Source organism: Pempheris klunzingeri, chromosome 13 (assembly GCF_042242105.1).
Source record: "Pempheris klunzingeri isolate RE-2024b chromosome 13, fPemKlu1.hap1, whole genome shotgun sequence".
NCBI classification, from domain to species: Eukaryota; Metazoa; Chordata; class Actinopteri; order Acropomatiformes; family Pempheridae; genus Pempheris; species Pempheris klunzingeri.
The window spans coordinates 11,201,149-11,225,748 of NC_092024.1; the positions used below are offsets into that span (position 1 = coordinate 11,201,149).

General features: G+C 40.9%; 3 protein-coding genes across 3 annotated transcripts; 2 read left to right on the forward strand and 1 right to left on the reverse strand.

The window, feature by feature from the left end:
* Window positions 1–247: 247 nt before the first annotated feature.
* Window positions 248–8,793, reverse strand: coq6 (coenzyme Q6 monooxygenase). The gene is made up of 12 exons (XM_070842245.1): window positions 8,423–8,793; window positions 7,960–8,094; window positions 6,546–6,604; window positions 4,663–4,789; window positions 3,341–3,471; window positions 3,137–3,244; window positions 2,769–2,831; window positions 2,557–2,664; window positions 1,770–1,972; window positions 1,450–1,565; window positions 913–1,079; window positions 248–355 (listed from the first exon to the last, which is right to left on the reverse strand). The coding sequence occupies exons 1-12, from the start codon at window positions 8,622–8,624 to the stop codon at window positions 326–328; spliced, it is 1,449 nt and encodes a 482-aa protein (XP_070698346.1). The 5' UTR covers window positions 8,625–8,793; the 3' UTR covers window positions 248–325.
* fam161b (FAM161 centrosomal protein B) lies at window positions 8,740–14,547 on the forward strand. The gene is made up of 9 exons (XM_070842407.1): window positions 8,740–8,909; window positions 10,274–10,513; window positions 10,622–11,127; window positions 11,225–11,535; window positions 13,362–13,480; window positions 13,591–13,758; window positions 13,878–13,977; window positions 14,061–14,218; window positions 14,466–14,547. Exons 1-9 carry the CDS (start codon window positions 8,740–8,742, stop codon window positions 14,545–14,547), a joined length of 1,854 nt encoding a protein of 617 aa, XP_070698508.1.
* A 2,957-nt stretch (window positions 14,548–17,504) lies between these two features.
* Window positions 17,505–18,605, forward strand: ngb (neuroglobin). The gene is made up of 4 exons (XM_070842913.1): window positions 17,505–17,602; window positions 18,025–18,133; window positions 18,224–18,343; window positions 18,453–18,605. The coding sequence occupies exons 1-4, from the start codon at window positions 17,505–17,507 to the stop codon at window positions 18,603–18,605; spliced, it is 480 nt and encodes a 159-aa protein (XP_070699014.1).
* Window positions 18,606–24,600: the final 5,995 nt, after the last annotated feature.

The window sequence follows — 24,600 nt, forward strand, 5'->3', positions numbered from 1 at the left end:
TTGTTGTGATGAAATGCTATAGGGTCCACTAGTACCCTTAGTCTCCCATGTAAGCAGTAATTTGAATTCAAATGAATGTAAAATAATTGCATCAAACTGTGCAAACACTGTGATTGTTTCCTCCATTTGCAAATGGCTTCAAGCCTTTCTATATCCAAAAGAGGTACTTCTGGGACAATTCAGAACTTGGTCTATCTCACACAAGAAAAACAATGAAAAGAGTAAAATAAATCTTTATTATTATTTTTTTACATTCACAATTTTTACAGCTTTCAAAGCTCACAGTCTGTGGAGATCCACCAAGGACCACTGCATGACTGATGCATTACTTGCTTGCAAACGCCATGATCTGCTCCTGAAAGAGGCGAGAAATACAACGGCTCAGAAACTCTAACCTGTGAGTCATGCTCGCTAAAAGCCTGTCACTGCAGACCTCTATACAAGACCTGTAAACCAGTGAACTCACAACATTTAATATGGAAAAAATGTCACGTTTCTCTCCATAGTGAAATGCCTTTACAACCAGTTATAGATGTGTTGGTCTGAATCACTTAGTAGGGAATAAAGCCATTTCACATGAGTGGTTGGTAATAAAAGGGGTGTGAAAACACAAGCCAACACCGCTGTCCGCTGCCCCAGGGCCAGCCCTGCACCCCACCCACACAGTTTTGGTAACACTAAATTTGGGGCTAAACTTAGATGCCATAGTAGTAGGTTCAGAACCCTGGAAATTATAGACACTGCTAAAGTAAAGCTCCGTGTAATCAGAAAAGAGGGCGGCGGGTGGGGTCAGGGTGGAGGTGGAGCTTAGGTTTGACAGGTGGTTGATATTATCAGAGTGATGGCCAGGTTCGCTGAGATGTACAGGAGGATATGTTTGGAGTTCTACTTCCTAGACGGGAGGGAACTTACTTTTAGTGTTGGGAGCATGTTGGTGGCCTGCAGACCGAAGGTGCGTAGGAGGACAACAGGAGCAGCGTTAGTGGAGTAGAGGCGCTTCATGAGGTCGATGGCGGCCATCATGGGCAGGTTGTGACGCTGGCGTTCGGTTTCATATTCTAACAGGTGCTGCACCGCTCCTGCACAAAGAAACAGAGAGTGGGGGTTAAAAACTGAGGACATAGTTTAAGCTTGTGTATGTCTGTCCCATGTTTTCTGCATTAACACAAAGTCAACACACAGGTGCTATTTTAACTCCAGAACATTCAACAGCGGAAAGAGTAAACAAAATATCTCATAATAGGATTTCATTTTTTGTGAAAAGCAACTTACATATAGTTCTTGGCAGAATGAACAGAAAAAACATCAAATAAACGTTACCGGAAAGGCTGATGCTTTTTATAATTTAGATCAACAGCGTGCGTTTGAGCCGGGGCTATGGAAAAGAGCTTAGGGGAAACCACCGTGCTATAGTTGCAGCGCTTGTGTCTGTTTAGAGTTCTCACTGACCCAGGTCCTTCCCGTTAAAGGCTGCTTGGCTCAGGAGCTGTGTGAGGCAAGCCACATCCCCAAAGCCCAGGTTGGCTCCCTGACCTGCCAGAGGATGGACACGATGGGCTGCATCCCTACAGAGACAAACATAACCCTCTCTGTCCAAATACATCCAACTTACAGTATGACCATTTAATTCACAGTAGAAGATCACTGTGCCATTCTCTTACATGTGTGAGAAAATTAAGTAAGCCTATTAGACGAGCTTATTTTAAGGACGTTTTCATTTACGTCAAGAATTAATGTGCAGAGCCTTACTTCCATTGTGACTGTCTTACCCTATGAGAGCTACCCGGTGCCTGATGTACTCTGATGCATGACCCATGCCCAGAGGGAACATGACCCGGGTCTTTGGGCCAATCCCTGCCACACTTGGGGGAAGCTGTCGAGGTGAACCTGCAGACGGGATGATGGCTGACAGGGCGTTGCGGAACAGGGAGCCAGCCGTCTCAATCAGCTCTGACTGGTTCTCATTACTCCACTGTTGGTGCACACGCAGACAGGCAAGAAGACAGAGACACAGAGAATGAAAAACGGCCAGAGGAGAGAGAAAACAGACATTATCCCTTCGAGTGGACAAAGAAATTAGCTGACATAGGAGCAAAGCTGAACTCCAGGCCAGCGAAAGTGCTTTTTTTTCCCCCTCCCTAACTAAATGGTTTGGCAGGGCTTCGGGAGCTGGGCTAATTAAAAGAAGATGCCGGCCAGGCTATGCAGTTGAATTAGCTCTGTTTGAAAAACATTCCATGCAGTAATGGTCGACACTGGGAGACCACAGGTTTAATTAGCAAACCAGGCCTGAAACCAAACGTGACTCAAAAGCGGTGACCCCGTCCATCAGCAGGCCCAGTAAAAATAGCCAGCTTGGGAAAAAGGAGTTTCTCCAAACAATAAAGAAATGGATAGTGAAATATTAGTATTGTATAAAGGTTGAGCAAAACAATGACAATATTGTTTGCATGAGTCACTAAAAACAGCTCAACACGTGAGTGGGTCTTTGGAGAACCCCTGCCACGACACAGAAATGTTGCAACATCTCACACTCAGTTTAATGGTCAGACTTACAAAGGCAGAGTTGATCGCATCTACAAAGCTCTCCTCGTCCAGCTCCAGCAGCTCCTCCGCAAGCCGATGGCTGGTTGACCACACCAGAGAGCTCTCTGTGTCCGACAGCTGCAGTGCACAGAGCGTGGACACTGAAGTGTTATCAAAAACTTGCGTGACAGATGGATATTTTGCGAGAAAAAAATAGAGCAGCACAAATACAGATATATTACCGGTAACATTGCAATGGGTCCTGTTGGGAGGAACCTCTGCCATGCGACATTGTTCTCCGTGGGCTGTCCAAAGCATAAATTAAATCTAATTAAATATTATACTGAAACATTGTGGCATTGCATTGAATGGCATATATTTTAATTATATATATTTCACATAAAAACAAGATATTATAAAGGGTGCTTCTGGGTGGGTGTATTGTTTTCTGCATGATGACAGATGTGACATTAAAATTACTATCATAAAAAAAAAAAAAAAACAGTGTAAATTCAGTAATTCATACAGTATTCAGAAAGTAAGGCTTAGCACACATTACAATAAAGTATCAAGAGTTAAACTGTATTTATATGTCGAATGTAATACTCACTTCTGATAGGTGCAGCACAGCGACCACAGCAGATTGGTCATAATTCCACTTGACTGTGGGTATGCCCAATTCCCGCCTCACCATTGAGTTTGGTCCATCTGCGCCAATCTGAAAAACAGATGAGGAAAAAAGCAGTAAAAAAAAAAGACAACCAGGATGAGGACAGAAAAATAACTACCGTTTGTGTGATGGAAACAAACGGACCAGCAGCTTGGTCTGAAGAGTCTCTCCGTTGGCTAGCGTGACCCGGACCCACGGGATGGAGTCTGCTGCCTGGTGGGGCATGGGCCACGTGTACTTCACCACTTTGGACCTGTACTTAACTTGCACGTTATCTGACAGACAACAAGGACATAAAACTGGTGACTACAAAGGCAGCAGAAAAGAAAAAAGCAGAAGTTCTTAAAATAAAATGGAAACTGGTGTGACTCTCTCACAACAAAGGGATCATTTTTGGTCCTGTGTATGTATCATCACACTAAATCAGTGTTTTTCCGTCAAAACGATTGGATGGCTTGCCTGCAGCCAAAGCAGTGGAAGATCTATAAACCACCTCATAAAACACCGCTGGTTTTCCTTCTTGGAACATGGTAGCTGCAGAAATTCATATTTGACAATCTTCTTAATGGTCTTGGCCTGCCACATTGCACTGACTAATAGTGTTTATCTACAAGAACACCACACCACACTTTGCACATGCTGCCAGCTTGTTAGATTTTGCACTAAAAACTGTCCCTCTTCCAAAAATATCAGCAGCTGTTCATCCCAAACATGAAAGGATCCTGAGCTGCACTGGCGCATACCGACTTGGAGCAGGACCCATCCACAGAATGGCTACTGGTTCCTGAACACAAATGTCAAATATGGGTTTTCAGTGATTGGAGAGCTGGGTTGCATTGAAACCAGCTGGCGTGGAGCGCACTTCTCATGTAGTGCATTGAGCATAACACCACCACGACTAAAATGAGATGAGTGAGAGAAGCGGACGAATGGAAGGCACATGAGGCAAAAACGTGCTGTGACCACACATCCGTTGTTTGGCGCAAAATGCTGAACTGTTTATAAATATGCCACTTAAACTGTCAAGCACATAGCAGAGCTCAGTTTTATTTGAGAACCTCACAAAAGTTGGTTTAATGTCAACAGCAATAGAGCACTAGACACTGTCAGCGCTTTAGTGTCTTAAGAGGTGGCAAAGCTTGGGAGCACATGGCAGCTTTAAATAGGTCACTGGACCACTTCACGTGTCCTCAGAGGGTGCCGGTGCTCTGCAGTTCCCAAAATGCGAGGTTTTGATTGAAACTGCAGGAAAAACATGAACGGCTCCAAGAGCTTAACTTGTCTTTAAAAGCAGTCACCGGGAGAGAGCACAAATAAACAAAACCTGGGGACAGGATGGAATAAATGTGGTGGCATTAGCTGCCAGACTCGGCGTCCATTAGGCAGATGGAACAGGAATCAAGAGGTCTTATAAAGCACTGTTACTGTGTGGGGACTCATGTTTTAATCATAAGCGCTGTGCTTACCGGACAGACTGTCCAGCTGTTTAGTGAGCGCAGCCACAACGATGTCATTCTCCACGATGTACGCCATCTCGTCCTGCAGGTTCTCCTTATCGAAAGTGATCAGGGCATCAGAGCAGGCATCCCAAACCTAAATGAGAGACCCATTATGCCTGCGGTCTACGAGTCTATCCTTAAATGCATCCCCTCTCCCTATATATAGCTGGGCAGAGAAGTGCCGCTTCACTGCGCTGAACACATCAAAGTCGTTAGCTGCTGTTGGAGGTTGGCACAGCCTACATACATCAAACCCAGAGCGATGAGGGTCACCAACACCCCTCTGGGTGGACGGCTGACTTCAGCTTAATGGCGCTCTCTGAGGTGGAGGACCAAATGACATTTTTGTGATGTGGATTTTTGCAAACATTTTCTTGGGAACACAAATAACAAATGACATGTTTGTGAACATAAAGAGTAGGTCAATATTTACCCACAACCAAAAGTGGCAGAGTTTTAGGCTCCTGTAATTCCAACCCAGAAAGCACCATTTGAGTTAAACATGTGGGGGTGAAAAGTGTTTGTACAAGGTTAATCCTCCTAGGTTGTAACTATGGTAACCAGAACCCATCATTCTGCAGTAGTATGCTGCTGTACTACTTTTTTCCAACTTGCCATAAAGTTGGGGGATATACCCTAGAGAAAACCACTAATGGCAGTGGGTTTGCAACTTGTGATAAGTGGTTGGGAGAGATTTACTGAGACGCAGCTTTGGGGTAGAATTGGTCACACATACTTTCTGTGCAACATTTAAACAATACACTTCCTTAAAACTTTATAGAGAAAAATGTGGGTGAAACGACGCCTTGACGGCAAAAACTCTATTTGCCGTCTGTTTCAAATCTAAACCCTCAGAGCTTACTGGATATTTAAGGTGGAGGAGCATTTTAGTGGTGCTGGGAAAGAATGTTATTTGGTGCAATGGTTGAGATGTATATGACTGAGATTCAATGGACAAACAAGCCAAAACAGCGGTAGCACAGTGAAGGTATAATAGGAGAGGTACACTACCATAATCACTGTAAGGCACAGCATGATGACATCTTAGGCCCAGAGAGAAACCCTGTGGTTGAGTGTTTCGTACACACCGACCACATCTTACAAGAGGGACTGAGCCTGCACCCACAGCCGTAAAGCGGGTTCACTTTGCAGCAAACAACCACTCTCCTAATCTTTCATCCTCTTCCCGTTGTTCACATGAATCTTCATAATTATAAGATGTGGGGAATGAGCACCAATTTGAAAACGTCAAAATGATTTACTCTTCATAGAAAACATGGCTTTAATAAATAAAACTTGCATGGCCAAAGAACCATCCAGTGCTTTGAATATGCTGGGAGATGGGGGTGTTTTTTTTAAATGCACCTTGTGCTTTTTGGCATTCCTTGTGTCACAGATCCTGCAGAGCTACTGAAAAGGCATAACTTGCACAAGGGAATGAACAAAATGCATGTTACTTGAAACTACTGTTTGCCATTTTAATGTAAATACCATACCATGCACACATGCCTACCATACACATGATTATATGATTCAGTATTGTGCTGCTTGTTCATTAAGATGAATGACTGGGTAGAGGTTGAGTGTCAGATTTTTCTCTCCACAAATTGTATAGTGCTATGATTGATGGATGACAGAAATACATGAGAAAGTCTGGAGGACATATGAAGAAACACTAGTTGTGTAACAAATGGACTTTGGGAGATGCCCAGTACTTCAGTACGGCTCTAGTTATTTTTGTAACTTTTCTGAACTTTTGACATGGCAGTGCAATGGTAGCTACTGTACCCTCGGGTTGCACTGATTTTAAAAAGCAACGTAACGTGATTGCGAGCTGAAGATTGACATACCTGCATCTTTTTATAGGGCTTGTACCTCATCTGTGCGATGTGCTCCCACGCTCCGAGACCTGTGTATGCAAAACAACACATTCAAAACAATTGCAATAATAATTGAATGCAGCAGAGTATACCAATGTATTACAAATAATCACTGTCTGAAAGTCAAAATGCATATTAGGTGAATTTCAGTAAAGCTGAGTGGAGGTGCACATGTATGCATGATGTAGCCTATCGTTCTCTCACCGTCATCTGCACAAAGATTATTGTTAATAAATTAAATTACCATGGTGCATTGGAAGGTCTGATCTACTGCACAGGTGCAGGTACTGCTGCTGTGCATGCTCTCATCACCGAACTGCTTAGCTGACCACATAATGATAGTTGATGTAATTTCAAGAGGTGAATCAGGATGCATGTGGATGATTGGTTCCTGAACACAAATGTCAAATATGGGTTTTCAGTGATTGGAGAGCTGGGTTGCATTGAAACCAGCTGGCGTGGAGCGCACTTCCCATGTAGTGCATTGAGCATAACACCACCACGACTAAAATGAGATGAGTGAGAGAAGCGGACGAATGGAAGGCACATGAGGCAAAAACGTGCTGTGACCACACATCCGTTGTTTGGCGCTCAAAAAGGTAAATAATTCAGCCAAATGAGTATTGTCTGTGTTATTCTGTGTCTATTTTGACCACCTCAAATGAAAAGAGTTTAGGTTTAGAGTTTATAAACTGCGTTTGCTGTTCTGAGAAAATAACAATTAATCATGGCTGAATATTTGATGACAGAACTGAAAATGAATGTGTATTTTTTTGTAAACTGTCATGTGATTCATTTGTGACAAGTATGTTTATAAAACAGTGTTTGTATGTGCCAGCACAGACTGTTAGCAGTTAGCCTGAAAGCTTGAAATAACAAAATGCACAGGTCGAGATGAACTTTTAATGGATTCAAGACCAGCAATGGCAGATTTAGGACATAGAACGTGTTTCACATTTGAGTCCATCAAGGTTACACAGCTTGATATCTTAGACTCATCTGACTGCCAAAACCTCTAATCTTCAGAGAGATACTTTTTAACTACAGTTTGGGCAGTAGAAACTCACATCCTTATACAGAGTGATTTAAAATCCCAGGTGACCTATCACATCAAGGCCAAGTTTGATTACTGCTAAGCCTGTGTGACTGGACAGTGTCTGATCCCTGGCTCACCTTGTGAGAGTCATCTAAAAGTGTAGCACCACAAGCTTCTCACAGTAAGGCAGCTAACCGCCTTTGAAATAACTTCTTGATTTAGTTTCTGTCATAGATGAAACTTCCCTTTTAAATGTAAAAAGCCTATCAATAAGGACATGACCAAATAAAGAAACCATCTGACAGTGATTTTTGCGTGTGTCTCAGGTTGTATATGTGTATACTGTACCACTGAGGAGGGTGGCAGATCCTGGACTGATGGAGCTGACTCTGGTGCTATAGGTATCTGGGACCTTGTCCATCACTTTCTTGTTGCCTGCTTCAAGTAGGAGAATCTTCTTACCCATCAAGTTAGGATCCAGGCCTGTAAAAAAAAAATCATCTCAAGATTAAATAAAAATACCAGCACATGTATAAGATCTTACATATTGTAGTGTAGCGGAGAGTATTAAAGAATTTGTGGCATCATAACCTTTAATTCCACATGTTTTTTAATATTGTATGACATCTCAGAGTTGATATTTTAGAAGCTTTCATAGTAATTATCACAAGTTTCTGTGGTTTTATCTAAAGACATGCAAGTTTGGACAGTCTTGATAACACTATTTTTTATTTGAAATGTGACTGGTTAATGATAATAATGGCTGAAGTCACAAAACAGAGTGAGTTCAAGCAGTGTTGGGATCACTCACCTAGGGAGCATGCCATTGCAGATCCAACCATTCCTCCTCCGGATATAATAACATCATAAACATCACTCTTGCCAGAGTCGTCTCCATGTTCTGCACACACTAATCCCCGGCTGATGATATTTATAGCAGATAAATGCTTTTCTGCAGTAAAACACCGGCCAAGGCCGTTTATGGCCAGCGTCGCCTTTGTGAGCTTGTGCATAATTCTGTCTTCACTCTGCCTTCATATGAGAAAACCCCCGGATTAAAAAGGAGAAAGCACTCCAATTTTGATGTCTGGATACGTCTGTGTGAAAATCACACACGTTTCCCCTTGAATGTGTCCTAATAGCAGCAGCGGTGTCCCTTCTGTGATCCAGCCATGTTGTGTTGACAAGCGCTCCGGAGGAAATACTTCCGGTTTGCTGTCCAATCACAGAAGACGTCTGTCGCCCCTGGCGTTGCCGCTTGTGTCCACTAACAGTGCTAATGCTACCTCGACTGAGGAGAGAGTGTGATTAAAAGACACCTGCTTCGTTTCAGGTGTAACATAAAGGCTGTGTTAACTTTATTTCAACTACAGACTTACCGAATAAGCTGTAGTGTACCTCCACAGTGGACATATACGAGTTTGGAAGACGCTTCGACGCCAAAAAATACTTCCTAAATCTCATCTTTTACCAGGTTTGCGGTACATTATTACTTCTCATTTGAATATTCTAAGCGGCAGAAACCATACAGCAGGATTGTAAACAAGCATAAAGGTAAATACGTTGAGACACTTAGCTTAGCTAACGCTAAATACATGTTGCTAACACTGTGTTACAGCGGAGAGGCGTGGTTGCCGTGGTAACCTGTTTACGCAGACGGGAAGTGGAGTTCACAGTAAGTCTGATGTGTGTAACTTTTATATATTAGAAATACAAAAGAGGGCAAATAACCCTTTTAAAATCATTATCTATTATTCGTTATATTACTTTTGGACTCATTTATTAATCATTTACAATTGCTGCTGTAAGAAGTTATAAAACAGCGAGGGGGACGTCTTCATACTGCTTGATATGTCCAAACCAATCATCCAAAGACCAAAGTATTCAATTTACAATGATATAGCATTGAGAAAACAGTAACTCCTCTCGATTAGAGGAAGATTAGAGCTAGAACTAATCGCTATTTTCATTACGCAATAGATTCATTATTTTGTCTCCAAAATGTGAAAGAAAATAGTCAAAAATGTCCATCCCAACTTCCCAGAGCCCAGGGTGACAGTGATATTTATGTCTCTTGTTTTGTTCAACCATTGATCCAAACCCGGAGGTTTTACAATCAAAAAAACAATTTACAATTAATAAAACAAACATGCATTCATATTTGAGAAGCTGAAAGCAGAGAATTTTTGTCGTTTTTGCTTTAAGAAAATTACATAAAATGAATTCAGTGTTATTAAAATGTTGTTCAGCTATCATTTGACTTTAGAAAATGTACAGCACATTCAGCGATGTGAACTTTGCGAATAAGGTTTATTTTTTTTGTTATTGTACATGTGAATGTTTTGCTTTGTGTGCAAGCACCAGTTTTTGAAAGCATTTATGTTATTATTTATTTTGAGAAGTACTGTATATCAATCATGGAATATGTATTGTTTTGCCACAGATCACATCTTATCATTTTGTGTAAGACGTTTTGTTGGACGTGCACTGTAATACTCTGCAATGCAAGTTTAAAAAGTAACATTATATATAATGATAAAGTAAATAATATGGAAATATATGAAGTTTGGAATTCATGCTTGATAAAGAACTTCAACAATTACGATTACGAAGGAATAAACAGGAATAAACAACCTTGAACTTTTCTCTCTTTTGTTTCACTTAGTGTCACATGTCAGACAAATATGTCAAAGCTGGACACCTTGGTGGAGGATGGACTGAGATCAGAGTTGATGCTCCAGCAGCAGCTGAAGGCCCTGAGTAAGGCCCTCAGGCAGCAGCTGCAGGAGACAGAAAGAAGACAGAGAAACGAGCTGGAGAAGAGGATTCATCAGGATGCTGTACTTTCATCAGATGTAGGCCAAGAGTCTGGTGGTAAAAATGCAGTAAAGCATGAGTCTAAGTAGGTTTCCTCAAATGTCTTATGTTGTTTTTTTTCATAATTGCAATATATCTATTTGCTTAATACTGTTAACAGTATATATAACAACTGTTTATACTGCTGTTTCAGACTTGAGCGAATTAGAAGACCCACCTCTACATCTGCTCTGAACTCAAACAAAGAGACTTTGCACCATCCCAGACAGTCAGAGAGGCTTAATTCATCATCTCCAGTCTGGGTATCTTCAACAAACTGGAAGCACTGTTCAGTCGGGACTCAACAGTGTGAGCGGCTAGCTTCTTCTAAAACAACTCAGATGAGGAAAGAGGAGGAAGACAGGGCTGAGTGTCAGAAAAAGATCTGCACTCTCCCAGTTCCCAGCCATGTCTTTGAACCCCTCTATCAGGAGATGATGGAGCTGAGAGAGAAGAAGAGGACGCAGGGCCATGAGCAGAGGAGGGACTTCTTGCTCTCGATTCAGAAACCTTTTAGCTTCCAGAAGAGAGAAGAGGAGAAAAGGGAGAAGCTGATAGCAATGTTAAACCAAATGTCACACGATGAGAAAAACAAGGCTGCTACTGTTAAGAAACCTCCCCACAAAGAGGTAAAAGACTTGTCACATTCTAAGCAGAAAGGTGGGTTTCATCTCACATTGAATATATATGTGTCTGATACACTTTATGCAGTAACGTAACGTCATCCTCTTCTCTATCCTATTGTAATTCCCGACAGACCAGGAGCAATGCAGACAAGTCCCTGCAAAGAGAGCAGTGGAGCATGAGAATCCTACAGTGTCTGGCTGCCCGAAACTTTGCATTGCTGAGCGCACCAGGAAAGAAAAGTTGGGATTCCTGGACGAGAAGCCCAGTTTCCAGCCAAAAATCATTCATCAGGTCCCTGATTTCAGCAGGCTGCACAGAGCCCTGCAGACGGAGGCACTGAGAAAAGCACAGAGTAAAGATGTGAGAAAATGTAAGCCCTTCTGTCTGCGGACATCTGCCCTCCCTGCAAGGCAAAGTAGGACGAGCCCTGAAAACTCACAGGTAAAACGTTTTCTTTACCTGTTGTTTTGTTTACTATTTAAGTTAAAATGGTCTAATTTTATTTCTTTTAGTTGCTGTTATTAATTTTGGTTTGGTTTGGTTTTAGCTGCTTCTCAGAATATGAGCTAATTTTAGTTTAATTTCTATTGTTTTGAAGTTACGGAACAGATTTTTCAGTGGTAGTAATTATGGTAGGAGGGCATCTGATAATTAATGACTTTCTGATTATTAGAATATTAGATCAATAAATGATGTCTGCCATGAAAGAGCTGGTGTTTTGAGAGTAATTACATAAGAAAAAGACATCCAGGACTCACTAAAAAGCACCAGATGGCTTCACGTTATAGTTTTACATTACTTCTCTGCTTGATGGATGGTTCGAGACACTTCCACCCACCACTTTATCAAGTCAATACATTTTTCTTTTTTAAGCGGGGGAGGAAACCACCAGCCTTCCTTAAAGCCTGTAATGTTCTCAACGATTCTAACAGTGTTGATTACCTAAATCCTTGCTCATTATATCACTTTGATTGCACCAAATGTACAATAACTGGTCTAATAAGAACAGAAGTTTATAGTAAAATCTTTGCTGGCATGCAATAATGTATCATATCATCAATCATCATGTATTCCTGTGGTGTCTCAACACTCACAAGTGTTTATGACATAAGATGTGACAAAGGGCTGTGACCTGGTCACATCTGACTTTCTATTCTGCATCCTTGGGAGAAATTTGTTTGATCATAAAAGATTTATTGCATGGGTTAAGTTCTTGAATGTTTTATTTTCAAGGCCACTCAGACCAGACCCGTCAGTTGTGGAACTGTAAAGCTATTTCAAATATGTAAAGTGTGCCCTCTTCATAGAGGGAATATTCTCCTCCCTTTAACGGATATATTTCAAGCTTCCCCACCTCATAATTTATCAAGTTTAACCCAAGCCCCATTTCTGCAGCGCCTGGTATACAACCATATAATATTTGTTCGATTTGAATTCTTAATTTTAAGCAGAAATATTCTTTTTGAGAGTCATTCTATATTTCATAAGACTATTCCTTTATATATTCACTGACATTTGTGTGGGTAGATGATTGACATGAGGGCATTACAGAGTAAAAGTATTTATAACAGCAATTAAATAAGAATAACAGTAATTTACACAAATCAAACATGGTAGAATGAGCTTTGTGATCAGTGAAAGTTCCTCCCTGTCTTCTTTTAATATATCTTTGGCGCTGCCCAAAATTATACAATTAGCAGAAGTCTATTTTATGAAGCATGTCAAAGTTTTATGGGCCGGATGATTTAACTGATGCTATATCTAGATATGTTTAGCCTTGTTGCTGAAAGTGTGGCACACAAAGATGCTACTGTAGATACATAGTTGCATTATTTGTAGAATAACATCACAAAGGTGATTTTACAGAATTTCTTGACAGTTACTAAATGTATATCTACAGAAACATACAGATTTAAAAAAAATAAAACAAACAAAAACTTTATTCTATGAGTAACCTCATAGACATCAACATCAAAGTGAAAGGAAGGAAGAAAGGAAGAAATCCATTATTACTGAGCATATTATTTAGGAATTATCAAAGGTTTTTCCACATAATTTATTAATTTATTGACAGGCAATGTAGGTCCTACAGTACTTTTACAATTTATTGTGCTTTCTTGCACACTGTTCCACCGTAGAGGGCACGTTATTACCAAGGCACTTTTGTTTGTTTTTTTTCAGACATGGAATGCACCTCACATGAGTCCACCAGTGAAACTGATGTACACTTTGTATACTTTACTTCTTATTTTTTCCCTCATTTACAGGTTCTAAAATCAAGCAATCTCAGCAGAAGCAAGTCACTTGGGGCATTAACATCACTGTCCACCGACACACTCCCCACATACATTACAGATGCTGCGAGGAAGCGCGGCATTGCCATCAGGTGACTTGGATTATTTTGGCATGGAACTTTAGGCTGTAGATTTTTTTCTCTTTACAGTTTTCTACACTCTAAATAGTTCAGTCCTCTGACATCTATTTTCACCTTCACAGAAAGTCAATGGAGATGCGGGATAGCAGTAAACAACAGAGTGAAGACTGGTTGAGGAAGTACCAAATGAGGTCCCAGGCCATGAGGAAGACAGTCACATTACATGCAAAGTTGCTGGACCCACATAGCAGCTTGAAAGAAGTATATAATGAAAAGCTACAGCACCATCGGTGAGTACTGGACAAGCAAGGCTGTTCATTGTCCAATTTTGCAATCTTTGCAGCTCAAATCAAAACAGCCAAACACAGCTGCCACAGTAACTCAAACTATAATCTTCTCCTACATCAAGGGCGGCTGACCGACAAAGGATGACACAGTACATGAGGGAGTTACGGGATATGAAGGGACGAGTTAGTGAACGACCTTATTTGTTCGAACAGGTGAAACAGGTAAGTGGCATTATAAACTGAGAAGATTACATCACATGTAAATGACATACCGCTCCAGCATAACTTTGAGTTTTTACCAACAGAAAAATGCAAAGGCTCACGCAGAGCAGACATACAGGAACAAGCTGAAGAGAGTTGGCTTAAAGGAGCAATTTGTTGAAGAAAATGGAGAAGCAGTTGAAGGAACATCAACGTCATCCAGATCTGAGGACGATACAGACAAGAACAACTTTCATAACAGGTTTGGAGATTGAGAATTTATAGCAAGTTTTGTTCATTCGCTATGTAATACCACTGTGTCCGGTAAAATTATGAATAGCACTGGTGCTGGAGAGCCAAGGACTTCATGTGGTTTGGTCATATTACATTACATAATTTTTTGAGCTTGCCCTGCAGTCTTTAGTGAAGAAAAGACAAATACTGTAGCCAAGTAAAAGTTCGATTTAATTACAATATAGCCTTTTTGTAACCCAACATGTCTGATTTAGGGAAGAAAATGTAGACGACGGGGAGAAAATTGAAGATGTGGAGGAGAAGAGCGTGAAGTCCAAAGGGGAGGATATGCCATGATCAAAAAGGTCCAGTCGGCACAAAGTTTTTTGTGGCCTCTCCGCTAGAAAACAACACTGTCCTAAAAAATGATTCATGTCATGGCTAACTATCCGCACCAAGCGTTTGATAGTTTAAGATGTGCAACTATAAATCATAAAACTACAAAACATCTGGACTTTACAATCAGAAACGTCTGATTGGATTACATCTGTGAGAAAAAAGGGTTAGTTTATGGTGCTGTATATGTTTATGAGTAATTGAGTAATATTATATGCTTTGAATTTTACACACACACACACACATATATATATATATTTATCATGACATTTTAAGCAGATTAAACTAAAAAAGCTATATTTGATATGACAATAATGTGAACACTGTAATGTAGAGAATGATGAACACTCCAGAATAAACAGTTTGCAATATTAAAAAAATATTGTTATTTCATAGTGAGATATTTTATCTCTTTTGCTGCCTTTTGTTGTGTTTTCTTTTTAATAAAAATTAAGTAAATGTATATTTTTTAATCGGTCAGGTCCCATAAGGACACCAAACGACTGACATGGGCCTTTCTCAGATGGTTGGGTTAAAGTTCCCAGTTGTTTCGGCAGCCACACTGCCACCTAAATAAACAGCCCTCCCTGTGCATGTGCATTCACAGAGACCAGTTCAGTGGTCTGCTCCGAGCCCATAGACCCACATCAAATGCAATTGCACACTGGCCTCCACTGTAAACTTAGACAGCTGACTGCCAGGAATTCTAGAAATCATTTTTACTCACAAACCACATGGGAATGCCTGAATATGTATATTATCATAATCAAAATGTCATCATGGAGACCAGTACATACCATATAGTTACTTTTTGTAGGCCACTGTGTCATGCATTGAAGCAACTGAAGGCAATACATGAGTTGAGACCAAAATATTAAAAATTACAAGTAATTCTTCCTAAAGTAAGACTAAGAGTTCTATATGTTGCATACAATAAGAATATAATATTGTGGTGCCAGACTGACATGCATCTCTACAAAGAATGCCAGAGAAAAGGAGACTATAACAGCTGACAGCTGTGGCTGTCTGAGTATTAAAATAATCATATGGTTAATTTTGCCTAATCAAAAAGATAAGAAAAGCAGAAAATCCAAAATGTTGTTGCATAGTACTTATAGAGGTAATAAATAATCACATAGTCCCTTCCTTGAGATCTCAAACATCACATGACGAAGCTTCAAGGGCTCCATCCTGTCCGGTTGTCATGGGAACCACGTATCCGTCCCCACTCTGCCTGGTAGTCCCTCAGGAGAGCGCTGTGCACCTCTGATTCCCTGGTGTACGGTTGAAAACAGAGCCAATATCTCCCAACCTGTTAGATAATATCCGAGTGAGAGCCTGCATCCTGTGAAATGCGTGGGGGAGCAGTCACCTGTGACATCTCTTTCAACAAACTGTAGTGCCTCGGCTGTTTGTGGAAGCTGGGCGAGGGAACAAACATATCTCATTTAGATTAATGAGAGGCTGTGCACTTGGCCACCGAATGTTATGATCATGCTGTTTGAGGAGTGGCTCTGCTAAGCAGATAAACAATATAATTTCACCAAGGTGGTGCGTTCAAGTCTTTTATTATTCCAGATGCTGTACGATATAAAAATTCCCACACAATTTATTTTGTAAATACATGTGCAAATGTAGGCAGCTGAGGACAAACCCTAACCCTCAAATAGATGATGAAGGCCTCAAATGGACTTCACTGTCACAATGTCTTCCTTCTTCCCCTGCCATATACTAACTCTCCTGTGCTTTCAGATCCTTCCACTCCCACCTGTCCCACAGTAATCACTGTGTTCCCGCTTTCGCCTTTACACCTGCTCCCAGTTCCTCATCAGCTTATGTATCAGCCCACCTCCATTCTTTCCTCACTATGGTCTGTTTTTCCTCTACCTTAGCGGCCCAGCTATGTTTTTCCTCCTGCTGAGTTTTGTCTTTAATGACCTCCTTCCTACCTTTTGGACTCTTGCTCTCTAGGCCTGATCCCCTGTTGGATATGTTTGCTTCATCTCCCCTGCCTGCCTGACTTTGACTTTTACCTATTTTCAAGTTAACATTCTGGACTTGTGCATGTGGGTTCAAAGCCTTTACATTCACCTGCATTAAAACATCAACAAAATGCATTTGAAATTCTTATGTTGTGATTTCTGGTTATTTTGTTGCATATCTTAATTTCATATTTATCTGAATTCTCTCGACTGTAGAGTAAAAGTGCAAAGGCCAAGTATTTTGTTAAGTGTAGTGTACACTGTGTGTGGATGCATAGTCTCTGTGTGTTTCAGTCCTTGGTTCACCTGCAGGAGGAGCTGTGGCTCGCTGCAGCCTCTCTGGAGCAGAAGAGAGAGATCCCTCTTTTTCTCCTTCAGTGGCATGAATAATATCCCCAGTGCTGGAGAGAGAGCATATCAAGAGGCAAACGGGAAGGGGAGAGAGATAGCAGCCAGTGTGACAGATAAGAGCGTGGCAGAACTTGTCTCCCTGACTGCACCGTGGGCCGTGGAAAGAGAGAGCAAGTGCACCACAGTGTCAGGCAAGGCTGCTGCCTGCACACACACAAACACACTTTCTCACACACACACACACACACAGACACACACACACACAGACAGAGCCCTCAGCCCGGCTGCACCAGAAGAAGTTCAGAGAGAAGACTGACCTCAAGAAGGTACAGTATGTTTGTGTGTCTCTAACCTGGGAATCATACAGCATCTCCTGCAGCCATGTCCCCTCCTTTATATCTGAAACGTTACTGGCAAATCAGATGTCTCACGATTACTTTGTTTTCCAGGTCGGTTGGGAGAAGTTTCGTCCGTGGATTAAATCGAATATTATGGCTTTCCTCAAACTAAACCTTCTTGTCCTGTAGAGGAGTTGTGTGTTTCCCCTCTAGAAGAACTTGTCTTGTGTTTACAGCCTGAGGGAGGATGGAGAAGCTGTCAGGGAAAGACAAGGAGCTGATACGAGGCAGCTGGGAGAGCCTGGGCAAGAACAAAGTTCCTCATGGTGTCATCATGTTTTCCAGGTAATGTTTTACACAATCAGCACAATTCAAATGGAATTAGACAGTAAAGTGACTTGTTAGAGGAGAAAAAAATGTTATTCTGTGTTATCCTATTCTATTAACACTTTAACCAAGAGTAATAGGATCTTGCTGTGTTTATAGCTGTGGTGTAAGAACATGTATCACAGATGTGGAGAGAGAATCAAGCTAGATCCTTCACTGCACACTTTTCACCATGCAGGGACTGTAAGCTTGACTTGTTGCTTGGCGACAGACTGCAATAATCCACAATTCACTTTGAGACAGCTGTCGCTAAATCAGAACCTAGCAGGAGAGATTTGTAGATGTATGATTTATTGATTGATTTTGTGTCTGTGTGGATGTTTGGCAACCTGTGCCATGTGTATACACCTATAGAACAGTGTGGTATTTGTCTGTGGTAGACTGTTTGAGCTGGACCCTGCGCTCCTCAGTCTTTTCCACTACAGTACAAACTGTGGCTCCACACAAGACTGCCTCTCCAGCCCCGAGTTCCTGGAACATGTCACCAAGGTGAGCTCCTTTCACCGTGGCAACCACTACAAGTATACAGGTCGTACTGTTGCACAGTTTTGAACACTATGTACGTGTGTTTGATCCCAGGTGATGCTTGTGATCGATGCAGCAGTCAGCCACCTGGACGACCTTCACTCCCTGGAGGACTTTCTGCTCAACCTTGGGAGGAAGCATCAGGCAGTGGGAGTAAACACACAGGCATTTGCTGTAGGACCAACATTTCATAGTACAACTCTCAAAAAGCAATTTCACAAGTGAATGAGCTGTGAAAAATGTTTTTTTTTTCTGTGTTTGTGTTTGTTTTGGACCACTTCAGGTGGTCGGTGAGTCCCTTCTCTACATGCTGCAGTGCAGTCTGGGCCAGGCGTACACGGCGCCGCTGCGTCAAGCCTGGCTCAACATGTACAGCATTGTGGTAGCAGCCATGAGCCGAGGGTGGGCCAAGAACAGCGAAGACAAGGCCGACTGAGGCACACAGTTGGAGCTGCTGAGCAGTTGCTGTCAAATCGCTCAACATGGTTGCCATGGAATAACATTGTGTAACTTGCAGCATTGTGGGTTTGGCTGCTGTACATTTGCTCTGTGAGTGGGGTCGCATAGCGTAGCAAAATGTATGGTGTGGTTACACTTTACAATCGAATCGGCCAATCGCAGAGTTTATTTTCTTTGCTGTGGATATTTAGCTGCCTGGCAATGCTGCCTTACAGCTGTGAGGATCTGAGCCAGCCTGCTTTGGTTCTTCTAAGTCTGGACCTGTAATCTGAGCGCCTCACACTGAGAAAAAGGAACAAGGATAACTGTTGAGTCTCTTTGTATATAATGGCTTTGATTTATCTACTCAAATGATAACAGTGACTGTAGTGGTCTTTGTGATGTATCTTAAAAGAGTTGCACAATTGTGAAACACTAGATATTATATATAGGCATCACACACTACTCAGACTGTGATGGTTACTGTGGCCAGAACGGGCAGCTCTCTAACGGGAACACAGTGATTCTTTACAAAACATGTTTTGGGACAAAGCAATGTGGTTTTACAGCAGAATCCTATCACCTTAATCATTACTGTGTTTTCTATTGATATTATACATAATTACACCTCTTTTTGTGTGTGACTTTGTTATCTAACATTTAACCTATTGATAATAAGCAAAGCAAAATTTAAAAATAATATTCAATAGATACTGACAAGAACTGTTATACTCTCTGACAGCTTTCTTCAGAGATATATGACTGTTAAGGCGGCCATGTGCACCTCATTCAACATGTTGTGTGATGTTCTCCTCAGCAGAGGTTGTGAGTATTTCAATAGGCTTCAGCTGACTGTTAATCTCTTACTAATAGACTGTTATGTGACCCTTTACAGTTTGAAAGACAAGGGCATCTTAGAGGAATTACAACATCTTTGTCACTTGGCTATCAGTTTCCAGTCATTGTCAGTGTAAAGTAGTTTTGTTGTATTGGAGTCTTTTATCTCAGCAATGCTTATTAAATGTTATTGTGGCTACAAACGTAGTGTCACCTCAGCTTTAGAGGTGAAGAGCAGCAGAGTGGCCTGTGTTTCTTCAACACAGAGCTTATCCATGGAAGTAAAGCTGGAGGTGAACATTTGTTTTGGGTTGTGAAACAAAGACAAACGTAATTGATTTCCTTTTAATTTATTAACACAGAACAATAATACAGAGATACTGTGTGCTGACACTGTCCAATGTGTGTGTATTATTATGATTATTATTATTGCTGCCATAACACTGTATGTATCATCCTCAGCTGTTATTTACATTCACGGTCATAATGCCAAGTAACTTAGCAACAGTGCGCCAAGTATTAGATAATAACACCATACTACTGTAAATCCAAGCTGCTGATATGTGGTTATTATCGCTTTAGTCTAAGTTTACATTTACAAAGTTTATTTTTTTATTCTGAAATGTATGTGTGTTGTTAAATGTGATGTACTATACACTATATCCTCCAGATGTGTTTACCTTGTGAGGATTTCCAATTAATGAACCCAATACAAGAAGAATGCTTTTAAATTGGGTTTCATTTGATCAAAATAATAGAAATATTCTATATATGAATTACAGAAACTTATAAAAGCAGAGTTTTCTATTGAACAATTTTATCCCTGCATAGTATGTTCAGTCTGTACTTACCAGCTCACAGGTGTAATGTTTATTATCTGACTGTGTAGGTGGTGTATTTATAGTGGTTCTTTTCTTAGTGTCAGCGCACAGCCCTATGCAGGCTGTTGTTCTCCATGTCTCTGTTTTCAATTACCCGACATTAGGTCTTTTTAGCAGGCATGACTGACAACTGGCATGTTATCCTGTTAACATCCAGTTCTGTACATATTGGGTGTGTCACTGTCTACCTCATCATTATCAGCTGCTACTGAACAGCGATGACTTCACCTAGTTATCCTTCAACCAAAAACGCACATTATTATTAGAGTTAATGCAAGCACGCACTCATTGTAAACTGGATTCCATCCTACACTCAAAAAAAAAATGTTGTGTGCTCACTTGAGACTAAATAAAGTGATCTTCTGTGGATATTTTACCGCTGAACAAGGTCAGTGTGTTTTCCTCTCGCTCTCAGATTGTTTGTCACAGACTGATGATGGTTACAACACAATGGTCTGCGTTTGAAATCAATCACACGATGCTTGATTTCCTTCCCACTGACAGCCCATCTCCTAGTGTTACATAAGATCCAAGCGCCGAATGGCTCATCGCTCTTGGCTACAGAGACGAGGGCGACTTCAGGCACATCAGCCCACTTACTCATGCAACTGCACAATATCACATCAAGATTGTTTACAAAATTTAATAAAATTGCCAAGAATCTGACAAATTTGTCATTTTGTTCTCTTCTTCTTGTTTTTCTTTTCCTCCAAAAACAAGTAAAATCCTTGTGATGTTTGCATGTGTTTCTGCTTGAATATCCGTTTGTGTGTGCATCCTATAGGTGAAGCCACAGTAATGAGCGAAGTGGAGAGAGGAGGGTTGTTGTAATGAGTTATCTGAAGACACAGGGCTCGTTTCTCATCCGCATATACAATTTAGTTGTATCATTGTAAAAGTCACATCCATGAGCTGGCTGTCTGTTCTGCTGTTGGAGCCGTGGCTGACATGGCCTTAATCTGTCTCTCTGCACTTCCAACAGTATCCTCACTCTCTCTGTCCCACTGAGAGTCTGCTGTATTTATGTTGGCTCCATGCTCCATGTCTCGTTTCAGCCTACAGATCAACACTGTGCCAGAGCTGTCTAGTCACTGGTCTTCACGGAGACTCTGACCCGACCTCTCAGGTCACAACCAATGTTTAGGTTGCAACAAAATCCAATAATCTACTGACTATACAGTGAGTGTTTATTTCCCACGTGGAAATTCATTAATCTGTTACCTACAGTTCTAGTCTTACCTTGTAGTGTATGAGGTTTTAATCTGAAGACCCTCGTCTGGAGAGGAGTCTGCTAGAAAAGACAACACACATTATTTTTAGAAAGTCTGCAATGTGTTTTGGAATGAAGGGGTATTGAACGTTGTCATGGCAACTGTTAAGTGATGGCCTAGAGTCCTATATATGTGTGTATGCGTGTGTGTGTGTGCATTTGTTTTTGATGAAAGACGAAAGCAAAGCACTGCTCAATCATTCACTCAACCTAAATCATACTGTGGAGAGGATTGAGGACTGGACAGTGACTACGTGTGCAGGGTCAGGTTAGTAAGGTTTGCTCTGATCACTGCTCCAGAGGCTGGAGTCTGCAACATGAGCCTGCCAAGCAACAACCACCTCAGAGGGAATGAGCCGTCTGTCAGTTACGTCCAACATGAAGTATTTGAATTTCATATCCTGTCTGTGGCTTGATGTAAATCTTTAAAAAACAGTCACAAATACATTATATCATTTCATTAAAAAAGGCTCTGTGATTTCTTAAAACAGGTGGGCACTGTAGCTTTTAAGAAACATAACTCAAACCAGAGTAAATAATGTATTTGTTCAGGACTATTTTCAGCTGCGGATTAATACACATTTAGCATGTTTGAGCTTGTCTACAAAGGAGGTGTTTTAGCTTTGTTTTTAGTCATCTGTCTCATGTGATACAGCCTGTAGCACGAGGCTGTGTAATGGCTCGTGTTTTACTAGTGACCTAAAACATATTCTAATGCTTCAAGTATATTTTCTTCTGCTTTAAGCATGTAACTACAGTGACTGCATGTTGGGTTCTGAGTGCTGCCAAAACACAGACACAGATGAGGGACTGAAGTTGCTGCTCCTCTGCTACTTTCAATACGCTGGCATAGTGTTAGAAAGTATTCATGGCAGCGGGATGGTGTATATGAGATTGACTCAAAATTAACTACAGTGCACAGGTTCATAGTGATGAAGGAACATATCGCCCAGTGCAACCGTGACGCTCACTGATGTGTTTTTAATCGTTTTTGGACAACAATGGAGCTCTATGGCACAGAAGAATGTGCTCTATCAGGCTTTAGGTCCACAGATAATACTTAGGATCTTTTAATGCAATTTGCTGACAATGTCACAATATAGAATGCTAACAGGGCACCTAATTAAATCCACTGATACCTGATGTCCTGAGGTTATTCTCTTGTTCAACTGCTGGTCCAAAAATATAAAAAAGGTTATGCAGCAGTTCAGCTATACAGCAGTGATGGCTACATGTCCTGCAATCACCTGGTGTGCCGCATTACATAACTGTTCTTGACACATGTTGCTTAGATATAAGGCAGATGCAATTTATATCATATAAGTAATTTAAGATTGTGTGATATGATCGAAGGTTTGCAAACTGCTGCCAAATAGACCTTGTGGTTTTGTCAGTTGCTACTTCCAAGGTCAAGGATAAACTCTCTTATATAAGTTTGTTGATAAAGTATGTTATAGTTTAGGGGAGATTACAAAAAATTGCCCCTCTTTGAGCCACAATATTATGTAAATACTAAACAACACCATCTTATTAAGCTAAATTTGCATGCTGAAACTAACCCATATGGGAGTGACAATATGTTTGCTGCAGGAGGCAGAGACATTTTTAATTCTGAGCATCTGGGCAGGAGAGAGCAAGCGGCGGGCCACGCACCCAGAGGAATTCACCTTTCACTGAGAAGCATGCTCTCAGCAGTTGCCATGGGTGACAGGGGAAATGTCAGGCACTTTTCTTTCTTCTTTCTTAACTCTTAGCAACTAAGAAGCACTGTATATAATGGCAGACATGTTCTTTTGTTTTTTCTTTCACAAACCCTGTCACTGCAGAAAGATGAAACCCATCCAGTTTAGTGTTAGATGTTACTCAAGCAAAAAAAAACATACTTGTGCACCAATATGCTGGCAGCGCATCTACCATTGGCACTAGTGCTACCGCTTTCCAATGTGGTTTGGATAAAAGCAGATGCTCGTACAATTAATTGCCCCATCCACCCTCAGATGTGGTTTCAGGGATCAGTGAGGCCTGTGGTATTTACAGGCTTGTCTAGTTAGTCAGCTATGCTGACACACAGCCTCAAACACCACACTAACATGCACCTGCATTCGTTTAATGAGGGTACCTGATCTGAGATTAGATTAGATTAGATTAGAGTTTTGTCTGATCAAAAGAATTACTCTCATCAGCAGGAGACTTTGTCAGACAGAAGGGAAAAGTTTGACATTTGGGAAACACTTATTTTCTTTATAGAAGAGAGTTAGATGATACGATTCAGGAATCAAGTCAGTGGAAGCTGAGCTCCCATGTAAGCACTAAAATCATACATCTGTGGAGGTCGCTAATATATAACTAACAACTATCTATACTGTGTTATTAATGAGTAATGTTTTTTTTTAATGAGATGAGTATCATTTACAAGATAAATAGGCTAAAAGAAACATGTTTTCCAAAAGAACAACACAGCATATTCTCTTGTAGTAGTTCATTCATTCATTCATTCATTCATTTCTGCCCTGAATGGTAGTTATTTTGGAGACCCCCCACAAATCTCAGATTATATTATATATCAGGGTTCGAGTTGTAATCTCGAACCCTGATAAGATCAATAAGACACTCTTGTGTCTGTCCCATCTAGGCTACAACCAGCAGCTGGTTAGCTTAGCTTAGCATAAAGACTGGAATCAAACAGCCTGTCTGGCTCTGTAGAAAAAGGTAGAAGGGTTGATGTCACACCCATAAAACTAAAATTTATAATCTTTACACTTCAGTTTTTGTACATATTGAAAAATTGATTTTCAATAATAAGACTTTTTTTTCAAACTTTGTGCTAAGCTATGCTAACCAACGCAAATAAGCACATTTCCCAACATTATCAATAAACCTATTTTGTGTGTGACCCTTTGTACATTTCCTGAAGGCATCATGTGCACTTTCACTTGCACTACTACTTACCACATGAAGTATGACTCATTACTCAAAAACCCTTCATCATAGACCACAGTAGAGGA

What these genes read in the sequence shown, in the direction of transcription:
- ngb (XM_070842913.1), top strand. Translation starts at nt 17,505, where the DNA reads ATGGAGAAGCTGTCAGGGAAAGACAAGGAGCTGATACGAGGCAGCTGG. An exon ending in GGTGTCATCATGTTTTCCAG is followed by an intron (nt 17,603 to 18,024) that starts GTAATGTTTTAC and finishes TGTCTGTGGTAG; the next exon opens with ACTGTTTGAGCTGGACCCTG. An exon ending in TAAACACACAGGCATTTGCT is followed by an intron (nt 18,344 to 18,452) that starts GTAGGACCAACA and finishes GGACCACTTCAG; the next exon opens with GTGGTCGGTGAGTCCCTTCT.
- coq6 (XM_070842245.1), bottom strand. Translation starts at nt 8,624, where the DNA reads ATGCACAAGCTCACAAAGGCGACGCTGGCCATAAACGGCCTTGGCCGG. An exon ending in TGCAATGGCATGCTCCCTAG is followed by an intron (nt 8,095 to 8,422) that starts GTGAGTGATCCC and finishes TTTTTTTTACAG; the next exon opens with GCCTGGATCCTAACTTGATG. An exon ending in CACCGGGTAGCTCTCATAGG is followed by an intron (nt 1,566 to 1,769) that starts GTAAGACAGTCA and finishes TTGTCTCTGTAG; the next exon opens with GGATGCAGCCCATCGTGTCC.
- fam161b (XM_070842407.1), top strand. Translation starts at nt 8,740, where the DNA reads ATGTGTCCTAATAGCAGCAGCGGTGTCCCTTCTGTGATCCAGCCATGT. An exon ending in GCAGTAAAGCATGAGTCTAA is followed by an intron (nt 10,514 to 10,621) that starts GTAGGTTTCCTC and finishes CTGCTGTTTCAG; the next exon opens with ACTTGAGCGAATTAGAAGAC. An exon ending in GTCACATTCTAAGCAGAAAG is followed by an intron (nt 11,128 to 11,224) that starts GTGGGTTTCATC and finishes AATTCCCGACAG; the next exon opens with ACCAGGAGCAATGCAGACAA.